Source organism: Ictidomys tridecemlineatus, chromosome 8, assembly GCF_052094955.1.
Source record: "Ictidomys tridecemlineatus isolate mIctTri1 chromosome 8, mIctTri1.hap1, whole genome shotgun sequence".
NCBI lineage: Eukaryota > Metazoa > Chordata > Mammalia > Rodentia > Sciuridae > Ictidomys > Ictidomys tridecemlineatus.
In genome coordinates this window covers 35796248-35810839 of record NC_135484.1, presented here as the reverse complement: position 1 = coordinate 35810839, position 14592 = coordinate 35796248, and the positions used below count along the sequence as shown (strand labels likewise).

Sequence of the window (14592 nt, the reverse complement as noted above, 5' to 3'; positions counted from 1 at the left end):
ACCACATTTCCAGCCCCCTCCCCCTTTTAAATTTTCATTTTGATATGGGATCTCACTAACTTGCACAGGGCCTAGCTAATTTGCTGAGGCTAACTTTGAACTTGGAATCCTCCTGCCTCCACCTCTAGCCACTAGGATTACAGGCACATGCCATCACATTGAGCTCCTCCTGTTTTTCTTAATCTTTTTATCCCAGTTTTGTAGCCTGTAAGAAGGTGTGTGTGGGTGTGTAAAATAAGAGGAGCACAGTGTTAGTTTCAGGTATTGAAAAGTATCCTTGGGCATTCTTGGTGAGCACGTTATCTAAACATATTCCCAACTATGTAGCTATATATCACAGAGAGCCAGATATATATAGCATGTAGCTACTCTGAGGAAAAAATGTTAGAGCCCTTCTCTCTTCCTGATGCAAAAAAGGAGAGTATCTCTGGTAGCTATAATTCTGTTTATAGCATGTCTAATGCCTGCTGGTTGATAATGGCTAATATTAATCACATATGGAATCTGTAGAGTTGTTAGAATAATTATTGAACAATAACAAATTTGACCAGACAGCAAACTGTTTTAACAAAATGGTTAAAAAATTGACCGCATCCCTTAATTATTTTGCTTGGATGCTAGAGTTTTCTGATACTGTTACCAACTGGATCTCCCAAGTCTTAGGGTGCAGGTGACACATGACTGTCATTTTCTGATTGAATTAGCATTTTAGATTCTGGTTTGACTTAGGAATTTCTTTGTTGCTCTAATGTCAGTCTCTGGAAAGAGACAGGAGATAAGGGAGCATGCAGAACACATTTTCCAAAATATAAAGGGGGGAATAGTAAATTTGTCTTCTAATCTCTTAATCAGATATTTGGTGAGTATCTTCTCTCTTGTTCATTTTTTTTTTGGTTTGGCATAGCAACTTTTTATGGTTTGTATTTTGTTCATAAGTAGTAAGCTGTTATTAGGAAAAAAATAAAACTATACATATATAAGGCACTTTGCTTGCAAAGAAAGGCCCAAGAATCTTTTAAAATAACTGTTTTGGTAAGATGCATAAAATCATATAAGTCAATACTGTGGTTTTTTATCAGAATAAAGCAAGATAAGTATAACTAATTTCCAGTTAGAGCAAGTAGGAATCTTTACCAGTGCAAATGCTTGAAGGAAATATTCCAGGCCCAATAGGCTAGGGGTTGTTAATGAGAATAAAATGACTGTGTTAGAGTCATGATATGATATGTCATTTTTCATAACTCCTTTCCTAATAAATGTAGCATATCTTACCAGAAAAAATCTCATGTCCATTACCATTTCCTGTTTGATATGTGACACTCCTTTTTACTATACTAAGTTATCTGATATATTGTAATTTCCTTTAGATAAGTATAACTAATTTGAACAATAACAAATTTGACCAGACAGCAAACTGTTTTAACAACATGGTTAAAAAATTGACTGCATCCCTTAATTATTTTGCTTGGATGCTAGAGTTTTCTGATACTGTTACCAACTGGATCTCCCAAGTCTTAGGGTGCAGGTGACACATGACTGTTACTTATCATTCCAGGAAAGATATTCTAATTGGGCTATATACACTAATGCCCAATTAAAATTTTGCTAATATATATTCACCAATTATGTATTTCTTGCATTTCCTTCTGAGGCTGTGATATTTTAAAACTCATGCAGAATACATATATCACTTTGGACATTAAACCTCTCTAGCCAGAATATGATAGATTAATACATTTTTGAGTGACTTTTCAGGGTCACACTTTTCATGCAAGACTATAAAATAAGCATAGTCCCTAAGATGCCATTAGGTAAGCTTATGCTATTTTTAGTATAGTAAATGTCAGTGAGACATGCAATCTCTTTGGTGGAATAAGGAAAATAAAAATGGTTTCTAATATAAAACAAACTTCAACAGAATTTTGATCCTGAGCTTGAAGTTTACAGTATATTCAAAACAAATCAACTTGTACCTCTTCTATCTTCTTCTGCATGATCTTCCATTGACTTTCCCATTCCTTTCTTTCATTGTCAAACTGGTCCAGTAATTCCATCTTTTCCTTATGCCAGCTAGTTTCTGTGTTCTCCCACTGCTTATGTAGGTCCATGGCAACCGTGTGTCAACGAAGAAGTGTTTCTGCTCGTCTCCGCCTTCTCTTAACTGTTTCTTGGAAGCTTGGAGTTGTTTTATTTGAATCAGTCTCACTTGCCTTTAAAATAAAGCCTAATATAAACAACAAGAGAGAGTTCCAAATTCATATGCTTTTTGGAGAAAGATTTTATCATTTTATCAAGGGGCCATTGATGTAAACAAATTATAGGAAAATTGGACTCAAAAGAAGAAGTTGTAAAAATCTGCTTAAGAGGAAATGAGCACAGTCAATAAAGTAATAACTATTGTCCAAAGATTTTTTTTCCCTGTTTGGGACCAGACAGCAAAATTATAGTGGACAAGATGGTTAAATGCACATGTAAGATATAAATAGGCCCTTAATTAACTACCTAATCTAAAAATAGAGTATTTTGTGGAAATCTAAGATTTTAAGTATGAAATTCAGCTCTGTGATCACATGTACACAACTGTGGCAGATTCTGCTACAACAGAATGATTCTGTTCTGATGCAACCTGGTTATACACTTGTGACTCAGAGTCCTGAGCCAGTGCTGAACTACAGTCTCTTCTGTATTTAGATCAAGTCATGTCAAATGTGCTCACTGTACTGAGACCTCAAAGTTGTCTGTCGATTTGGGAGACAGAAGTACAAATAAGAAAGCAACTTAAATCATAAGAATATCATTATTTTACCTCATTGAGTATGATCTTAAAGTATCAAAACTATCCTGTGAGATGTATATTAAACTTATTCAAAATTTCATCTCATAGGCTATATATTATAACCTGTTTAGAAAACTGAATAAAGAGAACTGAAGGAATTCTTTTGCTCAGTTTGCAGAGAATCTTCTATTCCATAAGGTAGTGACTGAAATAATTAAATTTTTAACATTCAGGGTATGTACATTTAGGGTTTGAAGATACAATTTAAAGTACGAGATATGTAACTTTGTTATAAGTCATCTAAAATATCTGAGATTTAGTTTATTAGGATTAAAATGGGGGACATTTACAGAACTGTTATAAACACTATCTGACATATTGAATGCAAGGTAATGTGAAAAACTTCAAATTTCCTCAATTATTTTGCCTTAAAATATTGCTTTGATTTCACTTGAAAATAATCTTATTATCAAACTCATTTTTATATTTATTTTTTAGTTATAAGTGGACACAATATCTTTATTTTATTTCCATGTAGTGCTGAAGATTGAACCCAGTGCCTCATGCATGCTAGGCAAGTGCTGTACCTCTGAGCCGTGACCACCCCAGCCCTCTAAAAAAGTATGTTTTAAATATATGAATCTGTTTAAAATAATTAAATAATTAAGCCTATAAGAGATTTAGGGCTAGAGGTAGCTCAGTGTAGAATATGTATTTAGCACATGGAAGCTCTGAGTTCAATCTCTAGCATCTACACACACACACACACACACACACACACACACATACAGAGAGAGAGAGAGAGAGAGAGAGAGAGAAATGTAATTATTCAATTTACCAAACCACTACCAAAATGCCTTAACTTACCAATATCTACTTATGTTAATTATGGACAAAGTTCTCAATAGTCAATATTCAATGAATTCAGGTATTGCAGAATTAAGCCGATGTAACCAAGCACCAGGCACAAGTTTATATTCATAGGAGACAGATGCACATTTCATGTCCCAAATACTGGGTAAACATCAAAGGCTAATTTTACTTCTGATAGACTCTTCTGTACATACATATCTGAGTAGTAAATGGTTTTAAATATATATGTGTTTATACATATGCATACACACACACACACCAGACTGTAATCTATCAATATATCACAATACACTATGAGGATTAAAAAATGTTACTTCTATATGCAGAGCTCTACCTCCAAAAGCATCCTAATAATACCAATAATATTGGGAGACATACTCTCACTCTTTCCCAAACTATTTGCTATAGATACTTGGTGAATTTTACCTATTACTTTGGCACTCATAATCATGATTAATTTGGTCAAGAAAATAATTTCAAGCTTAGCCAAAAATATGCCATCATGTCTCATTTTATTCACATAATCATACTCTATCTCTAGCTTTATTTTTCATCCCCTCTATCATGTCATCTTTCTTTTGCTACCCTCCATACTTACAAGCCAGTAGGACAAGTATTTATCCTTAATGTCAATGAACATCTAACAAAATGAAGATAGTAAATAATTTACAGATTTGTGTTTGTTTAGATTTGTTTGTTTAGATTAATTTAACATTCACTGGTCTCCCTTACCTAGTTGTCTTTTAGTTTCATCTAGCAACTGTTCACAGGAAATGCAGACAGTGCTTATTTTGAGACTTACAGACTGCTTTAAAACTATATGTAATTAACTGTGAGCTGAAACAGTCTTGCTGACCAGAAGTTACTTGCCACTGGTACTGCTTAGGAATGATGAAATGATTTGAGATTCTAAGGGAGAGTTGCAGATTTAACCAAAGAAGTTATAAAAAGAAACAGACTAATTATAAGAAGCCTAGAAAAGAGGTGCTATGGTAGTTCATCTTTACTCCAGTTATCGTGAACATGGAAATGTTCAGAAATCATCTTAGTAAAGTTTTCCCACAATCTTGCAGCAAATGGTTCTAATTTTTCTTTCCAGTCCCATCTTTTCTTGAATAACTTCCAATCAGAGTTAAAAAGGTACCAGGCTCCTCTTTTTTACATACCAGAAGACCACCCTGAGATATTCTAAATCAGTCTTGTTCCTGGTGATAGGGCTGTAATGTGAGGCCAGGTATGCTCCTGATGCAGTATGAATCCTGTGCTTTTCTGCAAAGGGCCAAACTCATCACTTAACATGAAGAGGGGCCAATCTACAAAGCTTCCCCCTTCCAGATCCAGAACAACATCTAGTGCCAGGAAATATAACAGTTATGGATCAAAAAGAAGTCTTTGCAAGAACATTTCTATAGAGCAGGGTCTGTGCCAGTTCTTGTGGGAGGATTTAATTAGCCTTTCTAGCAACTCAGTCTTATAAACATAAATATCATACAGCTGAATATATTGTTTCCACCTCTAAACATAGAGTGGGGGACCACAGAATTATTTTGTGGATTAAGAAGAGAAACTCCTTAATAAAAGTGCTTAAATGTTACTTTGTACCATAATGAACACTGGATAAAATGACTGTTTCCTGGCTTCTCCCTGCTATCCTTCCCCCACCTCTTGTCTTCCCTCTTTTCCTCCATCTATCCCTCTTTCTTTCTTATAATTAAACTGATAATTTTGACCTTTATTTAGATATAAAATTGACAGAAGAAAAACCTAACTTGCTTGTGTGAATGATCAGATTCTCCATGATTTTCCTTTGCCATCACTATTTTTCAGGTATTTTTTTATAAAGAAACATGTCAAGTTCAATATTTGGAAATTTTTTTGTTAGTAAAAAACTGAATACAACTATATAAACTGCATTTGTTATAATTTTAAATTAAATATTTTAAAGATCCAAAGGGGTAATTTGGTAGGGATAGAATGTTTTGTGATAAGAAGTTATGGGGTAAAGTGGTTCAACAGATTCAGAAACTCAATTTTAGTGCTTTCCACTGAGGCAAATATAAAAGTTCTCTTTGTTTTCAGTTGTCGCTCTTTTCATCCCACAGATCTTGGCATCTTTGTGGGGGAGAAGGGAGGATTTCTGTGCTGCACCCCCTTTTCCATGACTCTTTGCTCTCCATTTCATTTCACTCCTTCCAGAATTTCATTCAGAATAAAATTTTATTGGAGCAAATTGTAAAAGGACAAAGTGAGCTGCATTACTTAGTCATGCACACGTTCTTCCCCTAACAACTCTAGGCTAGCATTACATAATCTCTTTTAACCTACTTCCCCTCTCCCAGGCTGGAGGCCAGGATTGTAAAGACTTGTAAGTGGGTTGCGTAAGTGGTGATGGGAGGCAAATGGTTTGGCTAACCTTTCAACCCCACCAGTAAGCAAAATTAAAGAAAGAGCAGCAAAGGGGTCTCACAAGATGATTTGCATCACCCACAGTAGCCTCAAGTAGGGTCATGACAACACTTCTCCATCTGAGAGGTCCTCTATTCTTAACTATAGCAGGGTCATTACCATCTGAACGTCCATCCTGCCCACTGAAAACTAGATGTTAGCAAAATAAACTGAACAGTGATAGCGGTTACTCCATTGCTATTTTTCTCTTTGGAGATTTTTGTTCAAAAGGCTTTTTTTTTTCTGTCTTATTTCCTGTTACTTTTCATATAGTTGAGGGTTTTTCAGTTTTAAAAGGACACATATTTCAATGAGAATGTCATATATAGCTGGTACTGCCAATCTCACAATTCCTAGAAAAAGTCATTTGGCTTGAAGAGGCTTTGCTTCTGATTGACTTTGAGGGGTTAAGAATCCCCATGCTTATATCTATCAGAGTAAAGTACCATTTGCCTCCAAAATTCTGTAGCCCTCTTTCCAGGCTATTCAGGCTATTGTCAATCATTTGTATCATTTTAACTAATTAATTGATTGCATTCGTCCCCACTATTCATTAGTAAATGCATATATCTAGAGACCACCCTGATATGATTTTGTTAGAGGGAAAAAGACTTTTTTTTTTTTAACCATTTATTGTTATTTCAGCACACTCTTCATGTTCCACCAAGGTCAAAAACAATCACATGCAATTCCAAACAAATTATTTTTGCTTTCTCATTTAATTACCATTTTCTTCCATACTTTCTCTCCAATTATTTACTCATCTAGAAAACATCCAAGTTATAGGCACAGAAGTTTTACTTTCCTTAACTTAGAAGCTTTGATAAAAACTTCTGATGTGGATAAACAAATGTCTAAAATAAATCATCTCAAACAGAAGATACTGTGGTAAAATTTCCTCCTAACATAGGTTAAGCCACTAGGAAATTCTCAGATTACAGAAACACATCCTGTAGTACGTGCACCATTGTCTTGGATAAAACATTTTTTTATTTTTCATTGCAACTTTCAAATACCAGTCATCTCAAGGGCTGTGAACTTTAATTAGCAAATACTGAAAAACCTTCATTCTAACAAATTGCATTCTCAGAAGTATAGCTAATGAAAATCCCATGGTGGGCAAAGTGCTTTTTGAACAACTGAGAAGCAGTGTTTGAGAAACACAGCCTCAGAAAGCGGATGGCACTGTCAGTTCAGACTTGGGGAATCCACCACAGCAGTTGAGTGGCCTCTTTCCCAGAGTCAGTACAATCCGTTATGCACCCCGCCCACTGTTCTTCAGCCCAGACATAGACACTAGCACAGGCAGATGTTGAAATCACACTGCACTTAAAAAAGATGCATAGCTTAAAATGTGTCAGCAGCAGCCTTTCTGTGTTTTGCATAATTAACCACTTGCTTTCGAATTTGCCGGAAAGAAACATACCTTTTTGCCCTGGGGGGCAATCCTACAGCAGCTGGGCCATGGTCAATCTAGTTATGGAAGGAAGCAGAGTGGAGGGCTAGTTGTCTAAAGAGCAAAGTCTTAGCTCGGGGAATCTTGATTCTTTACAAGAAAAGGACATGCAGCCTGAGTCCAACCATTCTGCAGAGCAGTACTGAAAAGTCCCTTTGAATCCTTCAACACTTTCACAAGTCAAAGAGCTGCTCAGCTCGCTGTCACAGCAGCAGCTGAAACTACTGTGACGTCAGTTACTTGGAGGCGGCCTTCAAGCCACTGCTTCCAACCAGAGCTCTGTAACTTTAGTGCAGCTTGTACTCTGGGTAAACAACTCCAGGTCCAGGACATTTTTAACTTTTATAATGGAGCCCAGTATTTTCAAACTTGCCAAAAAAACTGGTTGTTAACATCACACGATGACAACAGCCAATTTTAGATTTGTTTTATTAGGAAAGTAAACTCATTTCTTATGGGCAAGAAGTATCTCTCTCCTTGCTTCTTTCTCTTTCTCAGCTAAAGCAAGGATGTACTCTGTAGTGCCATTACAAGTTTGTGCACAGATGTGGCAGAACTTGTAGTGATTATACATTACATTACTCACACACACCACACACACAGAATAAAATCATGTGTGGCGAATGTGGGGTGTGTGTGCATATATAATATCAAAAAGTTTGTAAAAACTTTAAAAACATCTTTCAATAAAATAGGACATATGTAAAGACCAGCCTCATAGCTCCTTTTGATTCTTTGATAGTATGTTGCATATATCTATAATAATAGTGATGTCTTTACATTACAGGGAATTCAAGTACATGGGAGAGAATACTAGTTACAGGAGTGAAAGAAAAACAACAGTAAGATACCCATGTACTATTTTCAGTTGTGATGTGCTGCAGATGTGGGGGGAAAAAAGTAGCCCAAGCATATGAAAAAGCTCCCTAAACATGATTAAATTGGCTTATTGTGGAAATGCTAGGAAACTTTCTTTCTTTTAGCAATATTTCTAGTGTGTATTTGTGTGTACAGGGGGTTGTACATAAGTGTATATGGTGATGTGTGGTTTAATTTTGTCAAAAGAGTCTCTAGAGTAATTTTGTGTCTAATTTAGCAAATAAGTTAAAGTTTGAATAATAAGATCTTGTCCCCAAGGTGAAGAGCTTACTGATATGGTCCTTAAATCATTATATGTTCATTTTCACATTATTTTTGCCTACTTCTCGATTCTATTTCATAGATAACTAAAGCATTTAATAATAGTAACTTGTTCATGGTAGGATTTTAATATATGTAGGAGAACTGAAAGAAACTCTGGTTTCATAATCTCGATAGGAAAAACATCAATTATAGTAAGTATAATAGTAATTATTCATTGCGAGGCAGCTTTCCGCAAGGCTCTGAACTGAGTACTTCAAATAAATCCTTATTTTACTTCACCCTCTTTTGTGGGGGGAGGGTACCAGGGGCACTCAATCACTGTGTCACATCCCCAGCTCTATTTTTGTATTTTTTATTTAGAGACAGGGTCTCACTGAGTTGCTTAGCACCTATATGTTGCTGAGGCTGCTTCTGAACTCATGATCTTCCCTTCTCAACCTCCTGAGCAGCTGAGATTACAGATGTGCACCACCATCACGCCGGGCTTAATTCACCCTTTTAACAACAATGCATGTTGTCGTTATTCTAAACTTATAACAGTGCTTAGAGATGTAATAAGTTCACAGAAACACTCCATGTGGACAAGGGCTTGGAACTGGTTTTCCTAATTGAAGACACTAGAATTTTGTCACAGAGATCTAGGTTTCAATTTTGTGATCATCACTTACCTTATCTTGGAGCCACTATTTCTTCTTTAAATGTATCATTACATGTACTTCATGAGACTGTAAGACTATGAGGGGATACATATAGTATCAGGCACACAATAAATGTTACCTATTGTCTTCCTCCCTTCTTATGAAAATAGAAAATTCAGAAGAGTAAAGGAAGAGGCTGCTCAAAAGCATTATTACAGAACCATCACATTGTTTCTTTTTTCTCTTCCATTTCAGATAATTTAATTCCTATGTGGTTTTTGTAAATCAAATTAAAACTTTTTCCCAAGTCCTATCAGAAAACTAGAGGAGAAATTACACTGTACCATACTTCAAACTGTCACTCAAAAGTACCTGTTTCAATAACACTTTTACTGGGTGTCCTGGTAACTGTTAATCAGTTTGTTGTCTTAGGAAAGCTGATCTTAAATTGTACCTCAAATCAAAAACTAGTAAAATATTTTGAAAGAGATTTCAATCCAAGTTTACTACTTTTTCTAGTATCTACTTTCTGTTGAATACATATCTATGTGTGCACACATACACACACCACACACACATACACACACACACACACACACACAATTTCCATGCTGTTTCATATCAAAAGACTTGGGTAAGTCAATTGGATGTTAGGATACAAAGATAACAATTGTTTTCAAACATTTCCATAAAAACATTTAAGAAAACGGTTTTAAGAAAAGTTCCTACAGTTGTGTGTATAAAATAAATGGATTTAAAAGACTGACAGTAAAAGTCAGATGTCTCAAGTTGCCTGACATTTCCATGCAGGTGTCAGATGGCTGAAAACTTCTACGGGAAAAAAGCAATTTGTTGCATAATTCAGGCTATTTCTTAGCCATTTGAATATTTCAATCTTCAACCATAAAATTCACCCTAATTACTGCTGTTATGATCTGGAAAGAATTACAATGTTCTTACCTGTTGACATACTAATCTTTCAATGTATAACAGATATGTAAAGAAATGTGTATAATAATGCTTAATGAAAAATAAATGTAGAAAGAAAAGCTGCCATCAAGATATCATAAGGAAAATTCTAAAAAGGGTTTAAAAAACTATATTATATATTATATTGTATTATGTTACATATGAGCACTTTGGAGAGGGTGAAAGAGGTTATACTCACTGCATAAGTGTCACTAGCAGGTGTTTCCAGTCTTATAGAAGTTTAGAGCCAGAAAGAGCCTCTGAAATCATCTAGCTAACCTTCTCATTTTACAGCTGAGAGAAGAGGCCCTGATGTTAAGTCATCTGCTCAAGGTCACAAAGCCATTCACTGGGGATGCCAAGAATAGAATTCAGGTCTTCTCATTCCTGTTGGAGTATCTTAAGGTTAGAATTCCAAGCAGTTCCAGAGAAGGGAATCCAACTGGAGGATAAAGGGTGTTGATGTGAGAGAAGAGTGAGAGATTGATTTTTGGATTTTTCAAATTTTAAATTCAGTTTCTTTTATGTCCAGATGAGAGACATGATATTCTATCTTTCAGGCATGACATAAGAGTCATAAAGCAAAATATTTATTTTGTTAACTATTTAAAGAAACTTGTGTCCTTAGAGAATATAAAATACTGAGTCCAAATACAAAGACAGGAGTTTTTTTTTTTACTAATTACTAAGCTATTTTAATTTTTACTAGTTATTTTAACTTAGTAATTAAAAAAAAATCTGAGGATAAACAAATCAGCGTGGCCTTGAGCATGCCTGTACATATTTAATCTATAGTTTTCTGTTCATAGGATGATCCTGAAGCATTGGAGAGCAGTTACTTAATCTTTTTATGCTACAAATTTGGTTGTTCTGAGACTGGGTGGATTTTGACTTCTTACTTAGATAGCTTTTGAGTTGATTTTTCCTTTATCTTTAAACATATTTAACAGTTAAAGGGTGTGGTTTTTATTTTCATTAAGAAGGAGATGAAAAAGATATTAAAAGTACTTTCTAAAAACAAAACGAATCCTTACTCATCTTAGAGACTATTAGATGGCATATTTTAAGTAAATCAATCCATCTAGAATAATATCTACCCTTTGCAATTTTTAAAGTACTTGTTTTAGCTTTTTCTTTTTTTGCTCTTTAATTTTTAATTGATTAAAATTAAATCAATTTAAAATTAAGTAAATTTAAAATTCAGCTCTTCAGTTGCTCTAGTCACATGGCAAATACCATATTTTTAGCTTTTTCTTTATTATGACCAAAAGACCTAACAAGAACCATTAGTGGAGGACAAGTTCATTTGGGACTCATTCTTTCAGAGTCTTATTCCATAGACAGCTGACTTCATAGCTCTGGAGCCCAGGGAAGACAGAATGACAAGGGGCATGGTGGAGGAAAGTGGCTGAGGACATGGCCATAAGAAGCAAAGAGAGGACTCTGCCCATCAGTAATGAAATATAAACCCCGAGAGGCACACTCCTAGGGACCTCCTTCCTCCAGCTTCACCCTATTTGCCCACAGTTATCACCCAGTTAATCCCTATCAGTGGATTAATGCACTGGTTAGGTTAAAGCTCTCATAACCCGATCACTCCATCTCTAAGCTTTCTTCCATTGTCTCACACATGAGCTTTGGGAGGACCCCTCCTATCTAAACCCCAACAGCACTTTGAGATACAGAATTTCAGTTGTTTATCAGAATTCTTGAATCTTAAACAATCTTTAATTCCTAAGGAAAAGTCTTGGGTACTTGAATCACATTCCCTTTAACAAATACTTGTGAGCACCAACTCTGTGCCAGGTTAGACCATGAGGATTTGAAGAATAAGACAAATCCTTGTCCTCAAAAATCTTGGTCAACTCTAAAGGTGACCTAAAATGAAAGCACAGCTGCATTCTAAGCAGCCTACTACCTTGAAATAAATACACAAATTTGGAGAGCCTTTGCCAGTGGTTCCTATATCATTCCACCAAGGGGATGACAGTTTAGCTTTCCTCTGATCCCCAGCTGCATGCTGCACTCCCTCAGAGATTTATATTTAAAGAAATACCCAAGTTGGAACTTCCCCCACTGTGAACTTTTTGAACCAAACCATCCAGTGGCAAGGTCCAAACTTTTGGATTTTTTCCTTCCAAATCTGGTCTATTTTTTTTTTTGAGTTCCAAAATGGCAGTTTTAACTATGTGTGAATAAAATAAGTATAATTTTTATACTTCCAAGTCTTTGTTTTGGGATATAAAATTATGAGGGTAACACCCAGAGTGTTTATTATCCTTGGAAGTTGCATATTTAGATTATTGTGTTTCAGCTAATGTTCTATTTTCCAATTACTGGATGTTTTCCCCAAGAATCATGGGATGCTGGCTCCTTCTATTCTGAGGGCTGGTGACATGTCAACAGATACTTTAGCCAAACAGATCTGTCATGGGGCTTATATATAGGCATTTCCAGATGACAGAAAAATTCGAAAGAAACAGTTTGAACTATCTGTTCTTTTTAAGGACTTGCTCAAATTCTGAACAAAACAATAACATATTTGAGAAATGTGGGCTATTTAAAACTAGAGACAGACCTTGCTTACATTTTTCAAATTTATTTTTTTAACCTCTCATTAAATTATTTACAGATTCATGACTTGGGAGATGTTGATGACAATAAAATCAAAATAATAAAGGGACTCTTCTAAGGTTATCTCTTATTTAGTGACCAGAAAAGAACCTTGGGAATGCCTCTCAACCACAAGAGGGCCACCCTGAGTCACTTCTCTCTGCTAGAAAGTTCCAGCAATAAAGCATGGTTAAGAGAAGCCATTTAGTGAGTGTGATTTGAAGAGGATAGGAATTAATCTACAGAGAGTGATTAGCTCACCTATGTCTTCTATTGGAAATGTTAGTTATCACTACTGGATGATAACATTACATTTCCAGTAATTAGCTACTAAAATGCTAGTGATAGAAGGAATTGCTGGCTAGTCACACCCCAGCATAGAAAAGAATAGGTAGCACACAGAAGAAATGAGTCAATATAAGTAAGCTTTGAGTGGAGCTTGGTTAGGTTTTCTGTTTCATTTATGGGACATGGAGTTGGGAATAGGAGGAAAGATCCAAATGGGGAGACAACATAAGTGGGTGCTAGATTTCAAGCCCTTGGTGCTCAGGTGAGAACTGTGGCATCATTTGTGAGAAAGCTACAAAAAAGGATTAGGAGGTGGGTACAGAAAGGGAGGCCCAGAATCATACTTCAGTGTAGCCTAAGGTTCCTCCTCAATTAGAGGGTTTCTGCAAAGTAAGTCAGACTCATTCCCTCATGGCCAAGGTTTCTCAGTAAGTCCGCAGGAGCCTGCAATCATAATACCTTGATGGGCAGTTTCCCCATGAGCATCATAAAAATTCATAAAGGACAAGGGAACAGAACAGAGTGCAAAATGATGGTATCAAGCAATGGGACAGATATTCAAGGGTAAGAAATAAACAGTAGGTACTTAGCATAGCTCCCAAATGGGTGTGCCTGGCTCTTTCTATATTCTGCTGTTATTGATGTCATCAACATAATTGGCATAAAATTATTCCCACAAACTTTCTTTTTCTTATGCAAATATTTTGAAACTATTTACTTTATAAACTTATCAGTAACTTCAAACAAACAGCTACTTATGGATCAACAGTATTCCTTCTAAAGTGAGTATGATCAGAGACATTAGTTGCCCCTCCTGGAGAGTTTTCTCATCTTTAGATTCATGAAGTCCAAGGCTGGGTCCAAGATCCCCACTCTCCTTCAACTACTTCCTTTGGGTTTCGTCCCAGTGGTTTCTTCCACTAGGAGCCCCAGTAGATATGCATGCTATTTTAGGTAAAGATGTTAGGATTCTTAGGGGCCACCTCAACTTCAGAATAAATTAACTTTGGTAGTTTTACGTGTTGAAACTTCCCCTCTGAAGTTCTAAATGATGGATATAGACCCACACATTTTCTATTTAAAATGTTTACCTCTCTTTTGTTTGTCTAGGAGTTAATGATAAAAAAAAGATATGAAAGAGAAAGAATGTAAACAAACAAAATAACAAAACACTGTAGACATTTGTGAAAAAGAAGGGAATTATAAACTAAAATTATAAACTAAAGTGAATTTTCTGACTTTAGGAAATAAAAGTCAGTATAAACTCTTTTAATTTTTTATAAAGCTCTTAAATTCTCTTCCCTTATTAAATCATCTGAGGCAGGCAGGTAACCACATAGGCCTCTGTCTTCCCCTTATACTCTTTTTTAGGTTTGAATACATAAGTTAAG

General features: G+C 35.6%; 1 protein-coding gene across 4 annotated transcripts in view; it reads right to left on the bottom strand.

Annotated features, from left to right (window-relative positions):
• Kiaa0408 (KIAA0408 ortholog) overlaps positions 1–14592 on the bottom strand; it is a 33232-nt gene that overhangs the window by 13594 nt on the left and 5046 nt on the right. For 2 of the 4 annotated variants that reach the window (XM_021733315.3, XM_078019215.1), the window contains exon 2: positions 1974–2224. In XM_021733315.3, the coding sequence (XP_021588990.2) occupies positions 1974–2108 (135 nt within the window). In that variant the 5' untranslated portion in view covers positions 2109–2224. Of the gene's footprint in view, positions 1–1973; positions 2225–7520; positions 7799–10499; positions 10657–14592 lie in introns of those variants that run through there. The other 2 variants (XM_040283267.2, XM_040283268.2) reach the window with 2 other exon arrangements.